Source organism: Chenopodium album, chromosome 7 (assembly GCF_948465745.1).
Source record: "Chenopodium album chromosome 7, dcCheAlbu1.1, whole genome shotgun sequence".
NCBI lineage: Eukaryota > Viridiplantae > Streptophyta > Magnoliopsida > Caryophyllales > Amaranthaceae > Chenopodium > Chenopodium album.
Window position 1 is genome coordinate 58181539 of NC_137840.1, and position 26520 is coordinate 58208058.

The window sequence follows — 26520 nt, forward strand, 5'->3', positions numbered from 1 at the left end:
TCGGTTGCTAGTGGTCGTTTTCAATGGCCAATTTAAGAAGTTTGAAAAACTAGGGGCAATTTTGGATGGGGAAAAGGGTGGTTGTTGGTTTTTAGGTAGGTAATAGGTGGCTGTTGATTTTTGGGCAGGGGCCGAGAATAGTTGAAGGGTGAGTTCCGGTGAAATAGGCTGGTAAGGGGGTGTGTCGGAGGTGGGACAAGGGGCGGCAGCTACACAGGTGAGGTGGGGAAGGACCGATGGTGGGGGTAGGGTGGATGGGTATAATACCATCATTCACATTTTGCACTTACGTTTCCATACGTAGTATGCCATTAATCAAGCATATTTGGTGGAGATGATGAGGAACCACATTGCACTTTGAGATCACAAGTTCAACCCCCCACCATATGCTTCTAGATTATGTTGTTGGTCTTAAAAGCCTCATAATAATTGACAGATTAAATAAATAGAATTCGGGAAAAAAAAAAAAAAAAGTTCTTGTTAACTCCATACTTTCATTATTGAGGATTCGGGAAAAAAAAAAAAAAAAAAAAAAAAAAAAACAAAACAAAACAAAAAAAAAGTAATCCCTATTGAGGATTGAACCTTAACAGAGGTCTAGTGCTTGGCTAAGTGCTCCAAACTTCAACCACAATTAATTTTCTTTGAGGGGATCTTCCTGGGTGTATCTGTTGTGTAATCTATCATATTAATGGAAAAATAGAATGATGACCACAATTACATATTTCATAAAATAATATCACAAATCCTAAGCTCTAAACATGAAATTATACAAGCATTGTTAACCTACAAATAAGGATCATGGTTATAATTCCTCAAGTTAGGTCATAAACTCATAATACAAGATGAAAAAAAAAAAAAAAAAAAAAAAAAAATTCTGAGAAATATGTAGTGCTCATTTAGCAGCTTAAGCTCATCAATCCACAAAATTCTTCACTAAGGCCTCATGAGTTCAACTTGGCACGCCGTTCCTCGTACGAAGCTGAAACCAATAAATAGAAGCAGTAAAAACCAAAGTTGACTGAAAAATTAAGACGTAATAAACCAATAGGAAAATAAGCAGTAAATATGTTTAAAAGCTGTTTATTTTCGAAAATGTACAAGCAGAGTTAAATTGTTTAGAAGCTGTTTATTTTCGAAAATTTACAGCAGAGGGTCATTTTTGGAAATAAACAGCTTCCAAACAAATTCTAACGTCTTTGTAACTTTGCAAGTAAAAGAGATTGAAGATTATCTAGTTGGTAATTTCAGAAAATATCCCCCCACCACACACCCACACCTGCCCCCAAATGCTTTTCTAAATACGATTATTATCATCAGACTCACGCTCAGTTGGCCTTGTCATCAAGGGTATGTGCACGCATTTCTTCATCCCAGCGGCTTTTGTAAGGGAATGTCTTCCTGAAAAATAACACACATCAGGTATTCAGGTCCATGTCCAACTTTAACTTTCCTTCAGTCAGCCTCACTACTTTTCATGCTTTAAAAAACAATGGAGAACATAGAGTCATAGGCCACCTTCATCATCTTCTATGGACGAACAACTATCCAGAGCATTACTAAAAATAGCAAATTGCAGCATGAAATTTTGGCATTCATTTTCCAAGTGTGCGCATAATGCCTGTCTTGCATCTACACAAAACTTTTAAAGTCAAACAAGATAAAAAAGTAGCTTCTGTACCTAAAATGTTGCACAATAACTTAACCCTCATGAGAAAAGAGAGACCATGAAATTATGCACAATTATGACTTCTGAACACTTGTATTGTATCATGCATGCATCCATATTGTTAAATTTGTTTACGAGGAATTTGTAGTAGTAAATTGGCGTCTAGACCAAGGGGATGGTAGTTCTACTTAAGATAGGTTAGTTTGAGGCCTTGAGCAAATAGGGGAATCAGTCTATAAATAGAGGAGCTTAGGGAAAGAGAAGTATGATGAATATTTGTTGAGAAGTTATAATTTGGTAGCTTTGTCTTAGTGAGAGTGTCCAGCTACTTAAACTGGGATTACAAGCAATTATGCTCATTTTAAGGATTTAATCACATCAAGTACAATATACATATGCAAGGAGGTGGCAAGGCCCAATTGGTAACTTAGCCCAAGAGAGTGAGAATGCACATGAGAACATCAGCAACATCAACAAGCAGCTGGAACACAACAGGACGAATCACACTTGAAGACAAACAATCATCAGCAGCCACCAAATCAGTCTAGGGACTGGTATATATAAATGAAAGTGGGGAAAGGGTTTAGGCAGGCATTTTGTATGAGAGTTATCTCTAAGAGTTGTGGGCCAAATCCACTACTTGAGAGTTGTAGGCTAAACCTACTAATGTTGAGAGTTGTAGGTTAAACCTACTAGTTTGTGTTCTTTTCTTGCTGCCATTGTTAAATATAATCAAGCTTAAAGCTTCTTCCTTATTTGTTCTGTCTTTCTTTGTTTTGAGTTGCTGTAAATGGAGTAGTGGCCTGAGTCCATTACACTTTGATTCATCCTCGTTTCAATTATTTTCTGTTTTTGCAATCTATTACATGTTCCTTCTATCCATTCAGTCCTTTACACAGTTCATAGTTATTTCATACGTGTTTCTGATCTCCAGAACATTCAATACACAAAGAAACATGAAACTAGATAAAAATTGTGCTTCATTATTGACATTGTTCTGGAATGCAACTTCACATGCCAACAGTGACATACCTTCCTATCCTCCACAAAAATAGAAGATTTTCATTTCACCCTCCCCAAGAATACATGATTAACCAAATATCACGAATTAATTCGTGAATTGGGATTTGCAGAACAGAACTTGGAATATTATTCTTATTGTTATTTAATTAAAGGTTCCCCAAACTTTCAGCATGGATGACATATTGACATGTACTCTGCATTTTATAGCAGATTTACATTCTAGAGAAATTTTCTAAGCTATTTTACCCATTTTAAGGGCCGTATTGATGATAAAACTAATGAGCTCATCAGAGAGAACCCAGATATTCTTAGAAGAAAAGATCTGATATGCTTTCTTGAATGTTGATGGGCTTTCTCAATACTTGAGAGTTGAGAAATGGGAATTCAACTTATCATAACCACCAAGTCTAAGATAAAGGTAGAAAATGATAATTATATACAGTAAAAAAAAATAAATAAAAAAATAAATAAAAAAAAAAAAAAATAATAATAATAATAATAATAATAATAATAATAATAATAATAAAAAATAAAAAAATAAAAAATAAAATTATAGTTAAGGACTGGTGGCCATCATAAATAATTTTTTTAAAATTTTCAACTTGACAAAATCTCATACCAAATCAAGAATTTTACATGTCACATAGCCCACTTGAAAACAAAATCTAATAAATATATTCAAGACAAACTTACCTGCTGAAGTAAAGAACTGCGGACCTTCAAATTCACAAGAGCTTAGAACCAAAGGCAATTCTGAGGCCATAGTATACTGAGGCTTCTTAGGCGTTCTCTCAATATCAAGTAAAACATCTATAATCTGAATAAGAAACAAAATGAACTCAAGAAGCCGAAAAAACTAAGCAATGCATGTAAATGTTACAAATAAAAGGGAAGTAATACATGATTCAAGCTTAGAACTGTGATTCGTTGACTAATGATGTTGAGAAAATTGAAGTTGAGGACAATAATAATTGTCTTTGATGACACTTCTATAGTTCTATACTATTCTATTAAATTGGTGCTTTAAAATATATGTTTCTATATTTTAATAAGCATATTGTCATTATATATTGATCAATGGTCAATCAGACACAAGCTAACAAGATAGGGAAGCCTATGTACATCTAATTTCTTCTACCTCGCAATGTGCAAGAACCTCCTTAGAGGCATCGGGACAATGCTCATGTTAATAACATCAAGTAAGTTTTCATAGCTTCAAAAGTATACAGTAATTTGACTTTCTGAATTTCTTGAAACTTAAAAATAAGTAAGTATAAATGGTCAGTCTTTCAAACAGTGTTAATCAACCTGAAGGTCAGTTGTGTATTGGTACTTGAGATGCACTTCATTTAACAGACATTCCTAATTTCACCCAAGTATATGCATTCTTTTTCAAACTTAGTATTTGAAAAATTGAAAATTACAAACAACCGGCAACCATACATCTACAGAGATAGAGCATCAAATTGACTTATTTACCGAAATTTTGGTTTTAAGACTGCCCAAGTGAAGATCGGCACCTGAATGCTCAAGGAACATCTTTCAAAAGGGAAAGACACAGAGACAAAGACTTGCCATAACTTTGATTCAATCTTCAACTTTGAGGGGCTGGAAACGAAAATAACATAAAATTCTTCCATTACCTGTTTTTTAATCAAGGGGAGATTATGGGTACCTAATTCCTTTTAAGGTATTTTGAAGATCATCTTAATCAAGGCACCTTGGTCATCACCCTTTTTTGCAGCCCTAAACATTTCCTCTTCGATCACCAATTTTGTCTTTAAATTTACTTCAACCATGCACCCTCTCTTCTTTCACCCAGCCATGTCTTCATCTAAAAGGGCCTAAACCTCAACCTTTCCAATTCAAATTGGGCCATCAATAAACAATTCAAGTACTAGAGAGAATGATTGATTGAAAAAAAAAACCCAGTACATTGTAAATTATGATTCTAGCAGGTTTTTGAGATTCCAATCAGGAATAATACTATAGAATGCCACAAAGTATATCACATCCTTCGCAACCAAAGCAGTTGTAACTTGAAAGTATTACACCACTTCACAACCTCGTTTTCTAGCCACAAGTATACCCGACATAAACAAAAAAGGAAACATATTGAGAAGGTGAAAAAGACTAACAAGTAAAAATAATATCACTTCTTCACCCTCTTATCACCGAATTCATAGCTTCAAGCTTTAACCTCTCCTCTATGAAAATTTCTTCAATCTATATCCACACTAATTCTTCATTGAACAACCAATCTGCTACTCCAAAACCATCTGCTTTGAATTATGCTACAAAACCTACATATTTATATATGGAGAAGGGGCAAGGTCCTTCAAATATATGTGAGGACTCAAAAACAAAAAGAGAGCATCTGAAACTACCCATAGTTCCAACCATTTGTATGGAAATGATCTAACCAATCATCAGCACACACAATCTATCTAACCTTAGAGCCCCATAAGATCCACACAAGCATATAGAGAGTGGAACATCCACCGGCCCACAATCTCTAATGCATGCATTACCCTCATAATAAGAATAGTCCCACAACAACCGTTCCCACAATCGACACACAAAATTAGCTTTTACAAAAAAAAAAAAAAAAAAAAAAAAAAAATTTACAGCAACAACAACGAAAAACAATAACAAAGCCTTAGTCTCCAATAATTAAATAAATAAAAATATAAAATATGAGGATATTAAATTTTCCATGTCAGTCCGTTCCTCACCACCTCTTAAGCCTCGAATAAGAAAAAAGGGCAGAAAGAAAAGAAGAGAAGAGAGAGATAAATAGAAAGAAATCAAGGTGTTGAGACTAGTTTTCATGTCCATTTCTGATAATGAATTAACATAATCTGTTAGTCAGTTAGTAGAACATTTATTAGCTCATTTTCAGCTTCTCTCTTTTTTCAAGCAATTGACAAAAAGTGGATAACTCCCCCTGTCCCAATCCCTCAATCTGTTGTCACATCCCTAACTAATACGCGCAAGCATAGACCAACGAACAAATAAAAGAGTTCATATAATAAAACTTTATATTTAAATATCTATTCAACAACATATTTCGTGATAAAATTTGTTTTTAATACGTTACTAAAAATCCATGGTCAAAGTTAGTATATGAGTAGTTAATTTAAGTCCAACGTGTCAATTACTTAATCTGGGACAGAGATTCCAGAATAATTGACTCTTTGAACCTTTTGAACTATTCAATTGTTATACTATAGTATTAACTTTGACTATAATTTTTTTACTAATTTCGTAACAAATGTTGTCATGCAACTCTTTAAATAGGTAGTAATACATAGTACAAAGTTTCATAATGTTGACTTTTCAACAATTTTTACTAAGATTAAGTTATACATTAATGGTTAAAATAGTTTGTTGGGAAGTGTGTCAAGTTTGACTATGTCAATTATTCACTAATTCTGGAACTGGTGTAGTATTTCAAAGGAAAATAATAATAAATAAATAAATAAATCGCAGCCAAATATTCTAGCAACAACATCCAGATTTATTAAAAGAGATGCTTTATACTTACTTCTACTGATTCTAGGCCCCTTCCAATCATAAATAATACAGCAACCATGCATCGAACTTGGTGCCATAGGAATGCACTGCCTCTAATTATGATGGCCCATAATTCTTTGTCTTTAAACCTGAATCATAATATCCATGGCGCAATTTTAGTTATTAGTTACAATAAAAAAATAAAAATTAAAAGCCATATTATAGCCTTGAAACAAGGTAAAAGCAGTAAATATTTTTGTTCAAATTAGCAACAAAAACCTATAAAAATGTATCTTACTAGCAAAATAATTAGGTAGAGTATAGCTGATTGTAATGTTAATAATCCAACCAAAATAAGTTTTATAGTCCATGCCATTGCTAAGCAACGATGATGACAAATTATGTTCAAATAGGTCCAAGTCATTGTCTTCATCATGAAGCATTTTGTGAAAAGTTTTAAGTGAGAGAAATCAAACACCGATCTATGGTTGTTCAATATTATATCTTTCGATAGTTAACCGCACGATTATAAATTGAAGAGAATATAAAATGGATATGCCCTTGTATCTAAAATGTAAGACAAAAAAAAAATTACGACGAACAAATACAGATACTTGTTTGTTACTACCACCGCTCCTTGTTCTTTACATTGTCCCTGTAAGTCCATTCCTTTTTGTCCTTTCCACTTTTACCCAATCCCCACACAAAAAGACCTAGTTTTACCCATATGCTCTCTCTCTCTCTCTCTCTCTCTCTCTCTCTCTCTCTCTCTCTCTCTCTCTCTCTCTCTCTCTCTCTCTTTCTCTCTCTCTCTCTACACAAATTCCTATCATGGAGGATTATTCAACATTTTTGCAGCTAATAATTTAGACAGTCTACTATGTTTTACAAAATCCAAATTTTTAAACAAAAATTAAATCAATAAAAAATAGAAGTCTGAAAAGATTACTTTTCACTGCTTAAATTCCTATCATGGAGGATTATTCAACATTTTTGCAGCTAATAATTTAGACAGTCTACTATGTTTTACAAAATCCAAATTTTTAAACAAAAATTAAATCAATAAAAAATAGAAGTCTGAAAAGATTACTTTTCACTGCTTGGGGTGATATCAAATGACGTGATACATCGCTTATAGTTGTGCACATTAACCGCATCCATTTTACAGAAATTCCTGAAGTCGTGTTCACCCAGATACTTCTTAGCTGCTGTCTGCATTGCCTACAAAGCACATGAACAACACAAATATGTAATCATCCAGATTGGCATAAAGTAATGCTTGCATATCAATTTTAGCAACAGACTACAGCTAAAATTCTTTAAAATTTCTTACTGATATGTTAAGATTTTCACTCCAGAAAAAATATTTGTATTCCCTGCTCAAACACCCAAACCTGTAATCATTGATGCACAAGAAGAGAAGTTATCAAAACTCAGAGATTGAGGCCCGAAACAATGAATGCTTAACTAGTTATATACTTCAATCTGTACTCTTTAGCAAAGAATCTAAATAAGACAAATAAAGCTCTGCCTAATTCACAATTTCCATACTGCTTTAGTATTATATTTATTCCTACTTCGTATATTTTTTTTTTAAATAACAGTTTAGTGTCCACCAGCAACACAATATCTATAGAAATAAATAGTATCTGTCATCTTTCTTCCACTGCATTCTATCACGCTTAAATATTGGTGATCCAATTTAATGAATGGCAACTCTGTTAAACAGACTATCTGATTGAAGAAAAGTCTGTTTAACAGAGTTGCCATTCATTTTATTTTTTATTTTTTTTTCTATCTATCCTTGCACTGGAGTAAAGGTTCCAGGAAACCCCATCGTTGCAATTTGGAAAAAGGGTTGGTTGGGAGTATTGAACCAAATGTTTTTACAAGGCATTGATTTAAATGTACTACCAGCATCAGTTGGCAAAGAAAGTTAGAGATGCTTAAAATGATGGCATATCAGTACAAGGAATTTCAAAATGTGCATGTTAACAGCCCTTAATCTGCCTTTTTGGAAGTATAACTATTCCTATGATCAAACTCTTCCAATCTCTTTCCATCATATAAAAGCATAAACTGCTACCCCCTACATCCCATAATAGAAATACGAGGATAGAGTACATGAAATACATGAAAAAGGAATAAAAGTACAAGACATGTAAGTGGGGCAATAAAAGAAGTACCTAAAAAAGAGAAATGTACATAGTATAGAAGTAGGTGATGGCACAAATAATAAGAAGAATTGTGAAGCTATTTTGGGTAGTGCAATGAGTAAAGACATAAATAATAAGGGAATTGTAGATACTTCATAATGTCTTGGGACACCCAAAAAGGAAAACATGAACTATATTACGGGATGTGGGAGTAATACTGCCTCCACACCCAACCTTTCAACTCCATAGCTTAATACAAAGTCTTCCAATAAGCTTTGGTGTTCAAAATCCCAGGAACCAATTAGTTAGATGGTGATTATCTAATGTCGGATTGGTAAATAATCAAAAGAAAAAAAAAAATACTCATTGCTAAACATTTTAGAAGCAGCAATTTTCTCCCAGGAAGATCTTCATAACAATAATACCAATCAATACTACATTAGCTGAGCTATGGACGGGAAGGATTCATGAACCAGGATTCATCACAGACTAAGCATTGCCACCAGAAAAGTAGTTTCAAATAGAAAATTATGATTCCCTTATGAGGAACTAGCAAGCACACCCCAAATTACATTAAATAACACAGAACATAAGGCGTGCAAATTAGTTAGCTGGTTACTACTTGAACCTGGAACAGTTACCAAAAAAAAAAAAAAAAACAACTGGTTTCATACATTATCTTCAGCAATCTATACTTGGAATTTAAAAATGCAAACCTCATCAGCCACGTGTCCTCTTCTCTTTCTACCTTTTTTCATAAATCCTTTTCTTTTATTGGCCCTATTTTATGTTTTTATCAATCATTTTGTTTTTGTAGAACTTTTCTAGCTTCCCCCTCATATTTCAGTCTCTTCAATTTTTCACTTTAATTTAAAATACTGAATTCCCTTAATTTTCTCCTTTTCTCCCTCCATCATTCAATTTCAATATAACTGAATTCGTCATCTAATCAATGACCACCACTTATTTTCTTCCCCTAATCCCTTTTCTAACAGTATAAATTTATAATAAAGCTTATTTCAAATCGCCTAAATTCCCAGGGGAGGAAAAAAATAGACATACATATCGCTAAAAATGCTCTTGAAAAAAGAAGATGATGACTAAAAAGGAGAAAAATTGAGGAGGCAAAAAAGGGAGACATAAACAACAAGAAAAAGAAGAGTTTGGTGTAAGAATATTCTACAAATTATACATACATGGTATGGCATTGCCTGCATGACATAAGCCATTATTTTCAATATATCAAGTGTGCTCTACAAGAATTAGATTTGGTGAGGAGACATTTCATAATTTCAAAATTCATAAAATGCTCCAGATGTCAAAAGACTTTAATTTATTCAAGTTGTGATTTTTTAGCACAAATAATAACATATGCGCAACCCAAGCATAGAACGGGCCAAAAAGGTAGTTTTATAAAGATATTTCAAGGAATGGTGTTAATTTGTTTTAGAGGACTCATCTGCATGACTGCAAAAGCAAACACATCCTTTCACACATATAGTTTCTGAGCACCAAAATAGTTTCTTATCCATATCATAATTTCTATGCATCAACAGAGCCCTCAAGGTCTCTATTCCATGGAAATATAATCAAATTTATCTAATCACGAATTTATTTATACATAAACAAAAGCATTGGCTTGATTCTAGTACCTCGCATGAAAATCTACAGGAGCTGGAGACCAACCAGTAATCCGAATGTCTTTTGGAAGAACTTTATTCAGTATTCTCACGTAATCAATCTCACCTTCTGTATAAAAAAAAATATAACCATAAATAACCTTTTAACAAAATGAAGATCAGAGAAATTTATGAATAAGATTAATATGGTCATATAGATATAAGAAAGCTATGTAAAGTGAGAAAAATAATTCTATTGGTGTACTTGGATAATAATCACTTATATTTAGACATGTCTGTTTTTACCAAATAACGAGTTCTCTGTAGAAAATCAACACCATATTTCTGCAATTGAATGCATCTTTGACCAACAGAGATTAAAAGTAAATTGATAGTGCAAACAACCCCATTAATGATTTACTCCTCAGTCAATTATACAGTAATGTCACTACATACAAAATACAGTCAAGATAAAGGGTTTGGATAATAATGTTCAAAAGTCCCAGAATACTAAACAAGGAGACATTGCAGACCATATTGCCCTTCACAAACGACTCTGTCAGAACTTGTCTCAGCCTTAAGATTTGACCGTAGGTATAGAGCAATCACCTGCATAAAAAAGTTTTTCATTTTCCCACACAATCCAATTTTGAGAATGCAGACAAAATCGTCAAAAGGTTCCATTGTACACATATGACCTAATTGTAGAGTAGCAAAAAGGTATATTTCTTTCCACCATGGCTTTGGTAATGGAACATCAAAACGACAGCAAATAGATACTTTTCGTGCTTTTAGTAAAAGGCGTGAAGCTGTCACAGATATCACCTTCTACATAATGTATTTTTTTTTTTTAACCATAAATATTCCTTTTTCTTGAAATTTTTTTTAACATTGGGCCATTAATTAGATGTTAAAAGGTGACACATACAAGGAAATGAAAGGGATGTTCTTCTAGGATATCTCCCAAATCTAACCTCTGATCCTTGGCAAATCTTTCACTCAAAAGTTTGGAAAAGGAGATGAGACCTGGAAACAAAATTTTTGGAAAAGTCATTTGATCTTCCCTCGGTTTTTGAGGGGAACTTAATAATTGTGAGCCCATAACACAAGCAAGTATAATTTTATGATAGAAACACCTCTTCATACTCTCAAGGTAGTTCTTACAAACAGCATAGCAACTAGTGTGATTTTGTTAAGCCTACTAGTAGAGTTCTAAAGATCAGCTTTCTTTCTCGTGATAAACATTATTAATAAGTCATCCTAACATCTTCAGAACGTCCAAGAAACCCACTTTTGCTGAAGTTTCATCCATCAAGGATAAACTGTGAATAGTTCTATGTATTGATAAAGCACTTTCCACTCCATTGTATTTACATTAGCCATCTAACCCATAATTTGTTTCTCCTCTCCAGCTTCTACTCACAATCGCCACTCAATCGTTTAATTTGTGAGACTTTAGAGCATATTACTAAATTCCAACATTGTACACTAGAACAGTCTTTATTCCAAATACGAAGAAGTGAAAAGAAAGTAGCAATTTCTTTTACTTTTCGAGCTCACAATTCAGAAGAAAGCCAAATTACATAGCTTAATGTTATCATTTTTTATGTTCTGGTAGTGATGCTGGTATGAATTATTATTCCTTAAATGAAATTTTTCATATTTAATTAATTATTTTTAAAATTTGCAATAATTTATTAATAATTTATAAATTACTGGTAAATTATTTCTTTTAATCTTTGTCATCTCCTTGTCCTATCCAAATCTTGAATTTTAGAAATTTTGTGATTCAAACCTCCATTCAAACTCCCATCCTTGCCTCCACGCAATTTAGCACCCTACAACTGCAAGAACCTGAACTCTGAAGAATCAAAATTCAGGATCAGGTTCATATGATTTGTCTATCAGCAAGTACTGCAAGCTTGCCTAAACATAATAATACAATAAGTTTAGGTGCCCAGAAATTATGTAATTGCATATCCAAAGAACAGATTGAATAACCTTGCAATTAAGCTACAGCCAAATTTCAAATTAGTGGAAAAGTTCTTAAGATAACCGTAATGGCAGATAAGACACAATCATATGCAAATAAACATAAAGAGTGAAAAGAATATGTTATCAAAGTACTCTCTTCATACTTTCATAATTTTCCTATAAAACATTAGGCCACTATCTCTATTTGGTAAGTTATAGCATGAACTTACCCCTATATGATTCTTGATACAATTAATTATGACCTTTTAGCATTAACTTTTTCAGATATACTAGCTTATTTTATGATTGAAAAACATAATTTTGAATTGTTAATTCCTAATTATCTAGTTTGGCCAACTATTTTGGGATGGAGGGAATGACAATATTTTTCAAAGTGAGTACAAGCTTTAACAAAGGTAACAAATTACAGGTAGAATTTCATGATGCTTACTTGCCCAACAGCTGAGACTCCCTTATCTGTTCTGCCACATCTAGAATACTGTGAACCCTTTCTATCATCAATCAATAGCCTTGTCTTCTCAAAAGCTTTGAAAAGTTCAGACTGCAAAAAACGTCCAACAGAGACACAAAGCTAAAGAACTACCTTCAATGAAATATTCAAAAAATCTCATCAAATGCAAACTACATCACAGTCATTTCACATCCCATATTTCCATACTTTGATGCTGAGATTTAGGGGGTTTGGACTCTTATAATTAATGATGAAGCTGGTGTTTCTGTAAACAAATTGTTAGTTGCTTCTTACACTATCTCAATTAGTGATGTTACTAGTCCCTACTAGGCCTTTATAAGGTATAAAGAGCTTGAGACAAGGAGAGGCAGAGAGCTAACTCCATTTCTTATTTTCATGGATACCCACTGTTTGAATAGATGCTCTGACAGCTTAAAGTGGAATACTAGAACTTTCATCCTAAGTGAGGGCAAATGGGACTTTGAGAGTCGCCACATCTGTGCTTTGCTGATAAATTATTCTCAAGAGGTGATACAATAGTAATCTTTTCTTATTCTCAAGAGGTGAAACGACGTCTATTAAACTCCTGGAATCTGCTTAATATGTTATACATAATGCTTCTAGGGCATCTAAGCTGATAGTCAGCTTATAAGAAATTGTGTTGATTTGGAATTTTAGAAGTATTGTGGAGGCTGAATCAGTATATCTTGGAGCTTTTGGGGATAACACCAATTTAAGTAATCGGTGGATCCCCTTTCAGCCATAATAGAAGCTGTCTTGTTAGGACACTTCAACAGTTCAAGGAGTGAAAGATTGGACAAGGACTACTACAGTATAACATATACAATTGGTCCTAAATACAAACCAGCAAAAAAATTAATGTTTGTTGATTTTGATTTGGTTCAAATGTTCACTTATGGAAGCTAGAGCAGAGATAGTAAATTAAAAGCAGTTGAATCCTAGTAATAGTTCAGTTTGAATCAGAAGTATATATATATATATATATATATATATATTTTTTAAATGGCAGCTAAAACCTGAGCCTTAATATGGCAGCGCATAAACAAAACCTCTGGACCCTACTTGCTGAGGGTGTTTGGGTGAATGATGCTGCAACAGGAAAATCTGATAGAGCGTTGTGTTGATTCAAACTGTATATACAAAACAAGTCTATGCTGTGTGGAGGAAAAAAAATAAAAACATACAGCTTTACAGGGTAAAGGTTTTTCAGAGTATATCCTTGTTATAATAAATTTCCAGTATATATATTTTTTTTTTAAATGGCAGCTAAAAACTGAGCCTTAATATGGCAGCGCATAAACAAAACCTCTGGACCCTACTTGCTGAGGGTGTTTGGGTGAATGATGCTGCAACAGGAAAATCTGATAGAGCGTTGTGTTGATTCAAACTGTATATACAAAACAAGTCTATGCTGTGTGGAGGAAAAAACAAGTCTATGCTGTGTGGAGGAAAAAAAATAAAAACATACAGCTTTACAGGGTAAAGGTTTTTCAGAGTATATCCTTGTTATTATAAATTTCCAGTATACATGTAGGTTATGACTTTGATCTTTCTACCAAAAATCATTATTCAAAAGACTTCAGGAAGGAAAAATAATCATTTCTAAATAAAACAAATGGAGAAAAGAATGTTGATTAGTGCATATAGAAAGCATGTTAAAATAATTTGATCTAATTTGCAAATTAGCGCATACAAAAAGGCATGTTCTAACTTTTTACACAAAAAGGTAGAGTCATTTCATCAAAAAATTACGAAAAACCCACTCCATATGGTAAATTGAGGTAATTTGGTAATTGATATGCCCTCATAAAAGATTTAGCATATCAAAAGATCATGAAATTTACAGTTCTCTAAAGCTTCTCCAATTGAACAAGTAAATATATACAATGACACATAAACTCACCTCAACAGTAGGTTCCATTTGCGCCTCTGATGCAAAGCCATAAAACCTGTAACATAATATTCCAGTCAAGAACTTAGAGTAAACCCCTATAAAAAAAAAAATTAAAAATTAAAAAAAGGAAAACCATGCTAGACCAGTACAAGGTATTAAAGGAATACTATGTCTCAGCATATATGCTGAAGGCATACCGTTGACCAAAATAAAATACTTTGAGGGCGACATATCTCTTGGGATGATGATGCAAGATGCTCACATTGCTATCTATAACCAACAAGTGAATGAGGTCAAATGCATATTGCAAAATCTTCACCATGCAGAAATATAATAATACAAACATTACCACAAAATTACAAATACAATATTTGACCCAAAAATATTGTCCCTAAATAGAAGCCGTGTTTCTTTTAAGCAACCAAATCCCTCTATCTTATTTTTGCATTTCGTTTGTTTTCTTTTACTTGCAAAGTTGCAAGCACCACAATCTCTAAGGCACACATTTTTAAGAGATGATTAGAGATGGTAAACAAACGATGAATTGATAATGGTGTTGGACCTTACAGTCTAGGCTAGCTTAAATAATACTTTTATATAGCACATGATTTCTTAATTGATACTAAGCAATTAATAATTAGAATTCCATTCATTGTGTGCTAAACATACACTAGTTGACTCAACCTAATGCGCTCATCTCATGAATTTAGCTTATGATCCATACAATTCATTACCATACATGGCCTTGATATCATATTACATTGTTCTCAATTATTTTGGGAAGTTATAATGTAAGACAATAATGACCTGCTGGAATATATATATATATATATATATATATATATATATATATATATATTGTTTCTTTTTCTACATAATATTCCACATAATGCCGATCAAAGTCTTCGACTATCGACAAGTTCGGGTCTTCATATTAGTGAAATATAAACACTAGGAAAATATACAACACAATCAATATGAACTAGACCATTATAAGCTTAAAAATCATTAATTCAATCAGCAATAAAACTTAAAAACAAATATCTATACTTCTATACTTTATTAATATTTAAAAACACAAACCACACATTACTCATATGCCACATGTCACCACAAATCACTCATATGCCACATGCCACCTTTTTTATCAAAAAATAATGTTCAAGTCTTTATGCGTTCCGTAACTTGCAAATTTAGGTAAGGAAATTAAATGTTTCAACTACACCAAAATAAAGTTGTAGTCTTTTCATATCCTAACCTTAAAATAAAGTAATAGTAAAAAAAAAAAAAAAAAAAAAAAAAAAAAAAAATTGAGTTAATTAGTCCACATTATATAAACATATAAAGTACAATAAAACAATGCTGACTCATACAACACAAATAAGCAATACATTACAAGGAAAATATTGTAAGAGCAAGTTTAGCCCCAAGTCTTAAGATTTGGATGTGACATTATTTTTTGTGGTCCCCATTAAAAATGATGTCATCAAATTCTTGTTAAGACTCACTAAGACTTACACAAATTTATCACTTTAGCCCTAAGAGTTAAATATTTGACATATTATATTGTAGAAAAGTGTAAAAATAAAAAAATAAAAAAAAAAGGACAATAAAAATAAAAGTGAGGTGGGTGAAGTGGGTCCCAATCTCAAGTCTTAAGTTGAGTCTTGGAATTTCAAGACTCAACTTGAGACTTGCTTGAGATTTTTGAAAAAAATGGGAAAATTCTTAAGCATATGTCTTAAGATTTGAATTGATGATGTCACCCCACTTGGAGCTAAACTTGCTCTAAGTAATAACCCGTGCATGGTACGGATCAGAAGACTAGTTTTTAATAATTCACCAACCTTGAGACTTTGTTTTCCTGCTCTTGCCACTCTTTTGATGCAAATTTTGAGCAATTTCAACCGAAGCTAAATCATTACTCACACTAGAATCACTAGCATTCTCAACCTAAACAAAATCATAATTAAAAAAAAAAAAAAAAAAAAAAAATTCAAAATGGTAAATTAAAGTAGCGCAAAAATGTAAGAATTCAAAAAATTTCAAAGTGATTGATTATACTTGTAAAGCAGAACAAAAGAGATTAAATTACCTTAGAACAACGGCAATGCGAAAGTTTCGATGCCATTTCTGCATTCTCAACCTCTAAATTCTAAGTTTAATTTAAAAAAAAAAATAGAAAGTCGGAATTAAAAATTATGCATTTGTATAAATACGTAGGATCAAAGAAAGATGAGGAAGAAAGTACCTTGATGCGGCAATGGAGAGAATCAATTTGGGAGCGAAGAGAAGAAATTAGGCGATCGTTCTCCATTATTCTTCAGCAACAGGGTATGCTTGCTGTGGTAGAATTTGAATACACCGGGCACCGTACCCCCAAGGACCGAGGTAGGGGTGATTATTGGGCGGGCCGGGCTGAAGTTGAAACAATCCACCCATGTCTCATCCGGGCCGGTTTGGACTAAGTTTTGGGACGAAATTTTTATGACCTAACTAGCCAAAATAGTAAGGCCGTGTGGGCTTTTCAAGTCGGGCCAAAAAAAATTAACTAAAAATACATAAAAAGATATTTTCAAACCTGCCCAAAAAACTAAATTTTCAAGTCGGGTTAACTTTGATCACATCTACCTCGAGGTCATTTGCTCATTTAATCAACAGCAGATAATTAAGTTTACCATTATTGCAGATCGTTTGTTTACCATTATTGCTCATTTGTTGATTAAACGAGCAAATGACCCCGGGTGTATAGAACAGGCTCTCGCCCAGTGCTATTACCCCCGTTAAATGTTAACACTAGTAGACTAGTTAACTTTATAAAGAAAAATATAATAAATTTTATAGTATAACTTATTCAAACTTAACAAAAAAAAAAATGGGTTAATTAAGTTTAGTAGTATGAAAAATTATTAAAATAATATACTTATGAAATTTAAATTATAAGAGTGTGATATTGACGTGCATGATGCATCTATAGTAAAGATATTGTGATATTAAGATAATGTATGTGTCTCATCTAATAGTAATGAATAAGCTCTGAAATCAGTGTTCTTTTCGGTCCCTTTCCTAGACCAGGGTTGCCTGGCGCACGCGAGGTAGTGTGGTGTTGCTAACTAGCACGGCCGGAAGTGTGGTTTTTTAATGCTAATGTATAGACTTTTTTAGTGTAATTATGAATAAATGTAGATTTATGAGTGAATGTATATATTGATAAATAGAATTAAACCAAAATAAGTGATTGTACATGTTTTTACATTGAGTTAAATGTATAATATATGTATAAGAGTATTAACTAAGTCAGTTTACTTGAGTATTTATTGTGAACTACTTGTATATATATAGCTTTTCAAAAAGGATAATTAAGATCTTTTAAAAACTTATAGAATCTTCTAATTAATCCTAAATAGTTTAGGAATAGGATTAAACCTTTGGACCCTGCACATGATCATTGGGTCGTAGGTAAGATCCGGTTCGAGCCCAGTTTAGTATTTTGGCCATAACTTCCTCATTATTCATTGGAATTGGACTTATAATATATCGTTGGAAAGGTATTTTCAAGCCCCATTCAAATACACTATTAGTGGACCCATATCATGGACCAAAATAAACTGGAATGCACGTTTTTTAAAAATAGGGTAAGAAAAGAAATATTTTCAAAAACAGAAAGAAGAGGTATTTTAATAAAAACATCCTCATCACTAGACTTTTTACACTTTCACTATCATTCGATAATCAAATGACATGAAAGGTATTCATCACTGGGTTTGGTTTGGGGAGACACATTTGGGTGTCTACAGAAGCCCCCACTTTGACTGAGTTTGGAGAAACACAACTTTCTAAAACAAAAGTCAAAGTATCGATAGGGACGGAGAATGATTCAGAACGTTCTGCGATCCTAAATCACTCTTGTAACGCCGATACCTGCAAACTAGCGTTAGTTAAACAGATAAAAGAGTTAAGAAACGCGTATCTTGCACCGTCGAGCACACGTCTATGAGAGTAATCGGATTGTTGCATTTTGCTGTTGTGACAACCTTCCACAATCTATGGAACGCCATCTTGCTGTTTTGATGTTCACTCGTCTTTGAACAATGGAGCTTTTGAATGATATGCCCACGCGTCTCTGGAGCAAAAGATCTTGATAATAGGATGTTTGTTGCGATAATATTCCGAAGAAAACTTCCGAAGACCAACGCCTGTCGATCTTTAAAGCTCGCTTGAACTTTGCTTCCGTTATGCCAGTACGTCGGCGCTTTTGCTGCTTGTGAACCATTATGTCGGTGCCTCTGCTGTTTATGAACCAGTATGTCGGTGTCTTGCGATGAGCCAATGTTTAGGCGCTTTAAGCTAAGTGTGACTATCTTTCGTCAGGTCGATCACTTATTGCGATTGTAATCAAGCCGGCTACTTAATCATGTCAAATTGCTTATAGAGGCTAACTGGCGTACCAAGGAACCCGAAATTGCTGAAAGAGGTTGAAATAATTGCTCTGAGTGGTTGAGTGTTCTGTCGCCGCTGCAATGCCTCTAGTGCTACGATTTGGCTCTGTTGCCAGACGCTGGGATCTAGCACCAGGCGCTGAAATCTGTTGCCAGACGCTAGATGTTGTCGTCAGGCGCTGGAGTCGAGCCTTCCCTATTCTGCTCTTGCTGCCGCTGGGATGCACCTGTATTTATCTTTGACTATAGGACTTTGCTTATCTTTCTTCAGGGTTGACCTAAGACTTAGTGTTGCTTGACTCATTGACTTGACATGACTCAAGGTATAAACTTGACTCACTATGATTGACTAACTCGAGGTGAATTGACACGTGTGACTCATGACCCGTGTGTGCATAGTGTTGACTCAATGTGATAACACAACATGACTCAATGTGTACATAACTCGTGTGTGCATTGTAATGTGATCGTGCAACTCGAAAATGCAAAAAAGCAAAAATTTTCCGTCATTTTTGTGGAGGGTACCGACTTTTTCCCGAAAAAGAAAAACGCAAAAAAGAATCAAAGTTTTTGATGGTGCATGTTGAATGAGCTTAGTCATATGTTGTGCAAGGATTAATTAATCCTAGGCTATCTCAATTGTTTACTCCATGATGAAAGTATTTGGGTAACTTAAGCACGGAGGCTAAGTACTTCGTACTTTGTGATGCAATGATGAGTGATGAGTGATATGACAAGGCCTGCTTGATGAGAGTTGATGAGATTTGATAGTTGTTGATGATTGAAAAAGGGGAGATATGACCTCTATTTATAGATAACAAAGAGAGTCGAAGAATAAGAAAAGAATCCGAATTCGAATCGAAATAAAACTCGATGGACAGCAGTTTTTGCGGATTTTGTTTTTATCATATCATCTTTTGATTCAGAAGTCCAAATAAAGCATATAATATGTCGTTGGAAAGCTCTTGAAGTCTACTTTACAACCCAATAAGAATCAGATTAAAATATTATGTAGATAAAAAGATATGACCTAAATAGTGAAAGGGTGTCAGTTTTGGATAGAGTTTCATATCTCATTCATATCTTTTTCGTTATAACTCGGATTTAATATTATAATATATTATTGGAAAGATAATTTCAAGATCTATCCAACCATATAAAATTTGGATAAATATTATGAGGCAAAAAAATAATATATGACTGTCTTTGAACATCTTTAAATTTGAATAGAATTAGGATTTAAGAAAAAGGAAAGTTTTAAAAAAGGAAAGTTTTTATTTAACTCAAATTCTTTAATCTTATCTTTTCAAAAAAGATAATTAAGATCTTTTAAAAACTTATAGAAGCTTCTAATTAATCCTAAATAGTTTAGGAATAGGATTAAACCTTTGGACCCTCCACATGATCATTGGGTCGTAGGTAAGATCCGGTTCGAGCCCAGTTTAGTATTTTGGCCATAACTTCCTCATTATTCATCGGAATTGAGCTTATAATATATCGTTGGAAAGATATTTTCAAGCCCCATCCAAATACACTATTAGTGGACCCATATCATGGACCAAAATAAACTGGAATGCACGTTTTTCAAAAATAGGGTAAGAAAAAAAATATTTTCAAAAACAGAAAGAAGAGATATTTTAATAATAACATCCTCATCACTAGACTTTTCACACTTTCGCTATCATTCGATAATCAAATGACATGAAAGGTATTCATCACTGGGTTTGGTTTTGGGGAGACACATTTGGGTGTCTATAGGGATTAGTTTTTTATTATTTATTTTGACTCATCTATTCAACATGGGAATAGATTGGACCCCCGCCACTCAAATGACGGAAAACGACTCATGCATGGACCTAAGATATGGTCATGGTGTACATACATATTAGTGTGTGATTTATTTGTGAGTACAATTGACATGCTTTGACTCTTGTGTATGACCATGGGACTAAGTGTTTAGACTCAATTAAGGACCAAATAAGGCTATTGCCATTAACAAATTGGTCAAACTGATTAATAAATTGTTTAATTAGACTCGTCGTGGTGACTCAAGCAAAAAACTGAACTGTCACCAAAGCAACAAGACTGTCGCCGCACCCTGCAGTGCAGCGCCAGACGACAAAGTTGTCGCATGGAATTTCACAACAGCGTTTGGCGCTGCAGCCCAGATTTTTGCGCCATTACTGAAACATTAATCTGGGACTGCTTTCAGTATTTTTACTCTACAAGAACTAGCCTAAAGTCGTACTAAGTCAGTATTGATTAATTTATTAAACTTTAATTAGTTAAATTAATTAATTAGGCAAAGTCCTTTTAGTCATTAATCAGTTTATTTATACTTAATCACAAGTCAAACAAATGGTTAGGAAAAACACATAGAATATGCACAACAAATAATGCACAAATAGTCAAGTAGGCACAATATGATGCAATGAGTTTGCAGCCTAACCATGGCTCTAGTTCTCTAAAGTTCGGGATATGGGTTAGTCAAAGAGGGTCCATTGTTATGAGTCCGGATGCACCGTGCGGAAGCCTTACCTTTGGAAGGGTTGGCGCGTGTGGATGGGGCCCCGCGAGTTAAACTCGCTTCCATGGTTTGGTGAATTCAACATTCTTGGATGTACCCTTTGTTGCTCAGAGCGTTCAATCGGGTAGATGGAGAATGAATTCCCAGAGGGTTATGTCCATATGTAGAACACATATGGGTTTTAGAAAAGAGAGAAAAACTGAATCAGGAAGTAGAATCGAGCCAACAGTACTAGAACTAGTCGAAACAAGAAGGCAGATTTCTGGCTCGGTATTGGAAGAACACGGCGCCAGACAACAGAGTCCGTCTCCAGAAAATGGCTCTGTCGCCAGACAACAAAATTATTGCCAGGCGACAAGGCCATTTTTTAGGCAACAATCGTTGTTTTCTAAACGCTAGTTCCTACATGCCTCGACAGCTTTCTGTGTTCTTAGAATTTTCCAGTTTTCGCAGTATTATTTCGATTTTAGTTGTGAAAGATATTTATCAAATTTCCTATGTGTAAAAATCCTATTTTTTTTTACTCATTACGGATGGTCTTTCCAATGAGAACCTTTTTTATGCATATGACAATAATGTTAATCAAAATTACGCACATGAAATACTTAGAAATTTTCGAGTCTCATCCACTCATTCTAAATAATTGCCAAAATAAATTTTAGGAATTAAAATAGAAATCCTCCCCAGTGGAGTCGCCAAAAACTGTAGGGAATATTTCAAGCATTACCCCAAACTTGAACCCCACTGTGATCATACACTTAAGCATGGTGACGTCCAAAGGGAAGGAAGCTAGAGTAAAAGAGCCGCCAACAAGTTTTAGGAACTTGTAAACCGTTCACAGGGTGAAGGTTACACCCCTTAATGATCAAGAATATCATCAACTCCAATAGGTCTGGAATCAAGACTGGAAGTTCGGGGATGAAGGTACAAATCCAATCTAAAAGAGAAAGAATCTGCCTTAATAATAGGCCTATACTTTATTCTACTCGTATTCATGTGCGCTTTCTGACTAACATGCAATCAATAGGATTACCCTAAACCTGTTTAATCTATATTGGTTGAATACTAATGCACAAATAAATATATTATTGGCGATCGCTTGAATTATAATATAATTAACCCTAAACAAGATTATTAATTATAGTATTAAGCGTGATTACAAGTACAAATTCCCTTTAAACATGCATAAAAGGCGTGATCAAGCAATAACAATAATATATATCAAGCAACATAATAATCATCAATCATATATGCATAATCATAAGCATAAGCATAATAATCATGAAAATCATAACTAAAATAATCATGTTAAAAATAAAGCATAATAATAGCAAGATCCTAGGCATGATACTAATAACATTAATAACAAACCCTAGAATGTCACTAAACAGTAAAGATCAAAACTTTAAACCTAACATGATACTAACATGATATTAAGAAATAAAATAGGAAGCATCATAGAAATCATAGTTGATATAAGAAACTTATTCATTACCCTAAAACATGATACTAGGAAAAGCATCCTAACATGATACTAGGAATCAAAATAATAACCTAAACATGATTTCTATATCAAAAGATCAATTAAACAATTAAAGTACTTACTTGGATGCCTCGTATTTCTTTCTAATAACAAAATACACATGTTAGTAACTTCAAGGAAAATATAAAATCAAAACAATTAAATTAAATAATTGAAATAGGGATTTGGGACCAAACCCTCAGAAATATCAAACCATTCACGTCTAGGGCGAAGGCAACTTTGAACTTGGCTAGGTGTGTCTAGTGCTAATGTATGAGGAATTGTGTTTGTAAAAGGCTAGGCTAGAAAGAGAGAGAGAGAGAGAATAAGCTTTAGCTTAGAGAGAGAAAAGAATTAGAGAATTATGGTTGAGAATTGGTGATTTTTGTTATTGAAAAACGGAGGTCCAGGGACCCTATTTATAAGAAAATATTCTAAAATCGATCGAAACGAATCAGAGTTCGAAAAGGAATAAAACACGCCTCTGTCGCCAATGACAGAGCTTGTCGCCAGGTGACAAACCTCTCGTTTGGCGATGCAGAAGGCTTTCCACGTGTTTTCGACGCGGAATAAAATCAAGTCGTAAAATCTGTACGAAGGGTAAAATTGTAATTTCATTCAAAACACTTCTTTTATTCCAAATAAAACTCATAAAACATAATTATCAACCCTAATCCCATTAGGATTCAAAAGAACCTTCTAGAAGATTCTAGAAGACTATAATCAATCTTATTTGCATTAGGAATGATAATTCATAATAGGCCCTCCTCTAGATCATTGGGCCGCATATAAGAACCAAACTGGGCTCAGTTTAGTGTTTTGACCATAACTTCCTCATTATTCATTGGAATTGGGCTTATAATATATCGTCGGAAAGCTCTTTTCGTGCCCAATCCAACTACACTATTATTGGACTCTTGTTATGGACCAAACTAAACTGGATTGACTATTTTCATAAAATAGAGCAGATTTTCGAAAACAGAAAGAAAGATTTTAAAACTAACCACATGATTAGATTTTCCACACTTTCACTTCATTCGATTATGATTCGACGCAAAAGTTATTCATCACCAGGTTTGGTTTTGGGGAGACACAAATGAGTGTCTACACTATGTCATGTTTTATTTACGCATTAGTAAATTATGCATATTAGATATTATTGATTTTTGTGATGATGCGCTAGAGTTCACTAAATAATCACAACATATTAAATCTAGGTCCCGATAATATTGAGGTTGCTTTTCCAATTAAAAACCCAATAAACCTTCTATATTTATGATAGGTCATGCCAAAGCTGGGTGTCATTTTATATCTTGGGAGAGTTAGGGTAAATCAAGTTTTATAATTTTAATTGGCTACACTCAACACGTTTACCTAAAGAGTTTAGAACCTTGAAGCAAAAGGTAATAATTAAACATGTGATGATTAATTATTCAACCAAGAGTTACAAGAGTTGTAATCAGTAAAGAGTTTACTCACCTTGAAAATGTAATGGTTGATGATGTTAGGGCCAAAATTCGGTCAATTATTGCACAAATAAAGGGTCTTGGAATAATTTAATTCAATTAGGATCAATTAATATTGAATAAAATGTTTTAAAGTTGCCTATATTAATACGCTAAAGTTGCTTCAAATTTTATTAATCATAATATTTGAACTTTGCCTCGTTTTGATTTTGTAGATGAATAGCTTTAACGACAACACTAATTTGCCAACCAAACTGAAAACAAGGCTTGATCTCAAAAACTTCAGGGATTAGGAAAAAGAGCTAAAAAATGTTCTTAGGAGCCACAGACTTGAGGCTCGACTCTATTTTCCCATTGAGAGCAGATTTACAGTCGGTTTCACTCCTGATAGGCATTCAAAAGATGTTTCGGATGCAGAGAAAATCAAGGAACTCATATTGGCATCTATTCCAACTTGTTGGGAAAGAAGGTTCAAGGACTATGAGTTGACCAATCTGCACAATTGTCTTCGTGCCATCTATCCAGGTGGCATTAGGGCATTAAGAAGTGGAGGCATCAATGATGAGAATGTTAGAGAGATCGTTAACTCGATCCCTCCAATGTACTACTCCTGGACTACAGTGTAAGGTATGAGACTTACAATATTCATTGTAAGATAATGGATAAGAAACTCATTCCTGGTTAGTTAGTTAGAGACCATGTAAAGGAACTGATTGATTCATTCACCAATTGATGAATATCTTAGGGAGACCATTTGATGATGACTTTGCTCATTAAACTATTCTGTTCTCACTCCATGATGGATTTGATCTCGTCAAGCTTATTCATGATGATGAAGGATCGACAGTGAGACTAGTCAACCTTTTAATCAACTATATAGAGGAGTACTTGAAGAAGGAGGGAAGCCAATGCTTTTATTGCGGTAGGTGGTCTTGCCACGCACTAGGGTGTCCCCATTACACACCAGTGAAAACTGAAGGTAAGGAGTTACCTAATGTTTTTGTTGTTGAAATCAATCTTACCTCTTCTAAAATCGGTTATTCAATACCGGTTGTGGTGCTCACATTGTTAATAGCATGTAGGGCTTGACAGAGTGTGGAAGTTAGGTAAAAGGGGAAGTCACACTTTGAGTAGGAAATGGAGCAAAAGTTGCTGCACTTGCTATTAGAAAGTATCATTTGAGACTTCCGTCTAGTCTTATTTTGGTGCTTAATAACTGTTATTATGTCCCTAATATTACCAAGAACATTATTTCAGTTCCTATTTTAGATACTTGTAGACACCCATTTGTGTCTCCCCAAAACCAAACCCAGTGATGAGTACCTTTCACGTCGAATCATAATCGAATGAAACGAAAGTGTGGAAAGGTCTAGTGTTGCGGAAAGTTTTATTTTCTTTTCTCTTCTCTCTGTTTTTAAAAACTTATTTTAAGAAAACAGCCAATCCAGTTTGGTTGGTCTATGATATGGGTCCAATAGTAGTGTAGTTGGATGGGGCTTGCAAAGACCTTTCCAACGATATATTATAAGCCCAATTCCGATGAATATTGAGGAAGTTATGGCCAATTTACTAAACTGGGCTCGGTTTGAGCTTTATGTACGGCCCAATGATCTAGGGGAGGGCCTAATATGATTTATCATTCCTAATGCAATTAGGAATGGTTTTAGTCTTCTAGATTCTTCTAGAAGGTTCTTTTCATTCCTAATTCAATTAGCATTGATAAATTGACTTTTGTTGACTTTTCAGAGTTTTAATCAAAATCAAATAGCATTTTCGGGGAAATTATATTATTTTATCCTCCAGTACGGTAAACTTATCGGATTTTTGAAAACGCGTTGGAATCAGGCTTGGCGCCTAACCCCAGGCCTTGGCGCCTGGAACCAGGCCTGGCGCCTGGCGCTAGTGCTGGTGCCTGGCGCCAGCTAGCCAGGGTTGGCGCCAGCCCTGTTTTCTGAGCGTCAGACTCTGTTTTGTTAATTCATCTTTTTTGGCTGATTTTCTCTATAAATATCGTATTTAAAACTCCGTTTTCATTCACGAATTGATTTGATTCATTCACCAATTGATTTCAATCATTCACCAATTCTCACCAATTCTCCTCATTCGCAAGTTTTCATCAACAATCATTAATTCTTTAGCATTCTCTAAATCATTCATCTCTCTTCAACATTCTTTCTTCTTACTTTGCTTTTACATACAAAATTCCGCATTCACAAGATCTA

General features: G+C 33.9%; 1 protein-coding gene across 2 annotated transcripts; it reads right to left on the reverse strand.

The window, feature by feature from the left end:
* Positions 1-248: 248 nt before the first annotated feature.
* LOC145637978 (uncharacterized) lies at positions 249-16745 on the reverse strand. 2 transcript variants are annotated; one of them, XM_081688964.1, is made up of 15 exons: positions 16596-16745; positions 16440-16499; positions 16192-16297; positions 14542-14614; positions 14354-14399; positions 12409-12519; positions 10517-10592; positions 10017-10113; positions 7542-7602; positions 7299-7429; positions 6240-6357; positions 3386-3509; positions 1519-1632; positions 1327-1401; positions 251-982 (listed from the first exon to the last, which is right to left on the reverse strand). In XM_081688964.1, the coding sequence occupies exons 1-15, from the start codon at positions 16659-16661 to the stop codon at positions 945-947; spliced, it is 1296 nt and encodes a 431-aa protein (XP_081545090.1). In that variant the 5' UTR covers positions 16662-16745; the 3' UTR covers positions 251-944. The 2 variants fall into 2 exon arrangements, with proteins under 2 accessions (XP_081545091.1, XP_081545090.1); XM_081688965.1 differs by lacking the exon at positions 1519-1632 and having other exon boundaries at positions 249-982.
* Positions 16746-26520: the final 9775 nt, after the last annotated feature.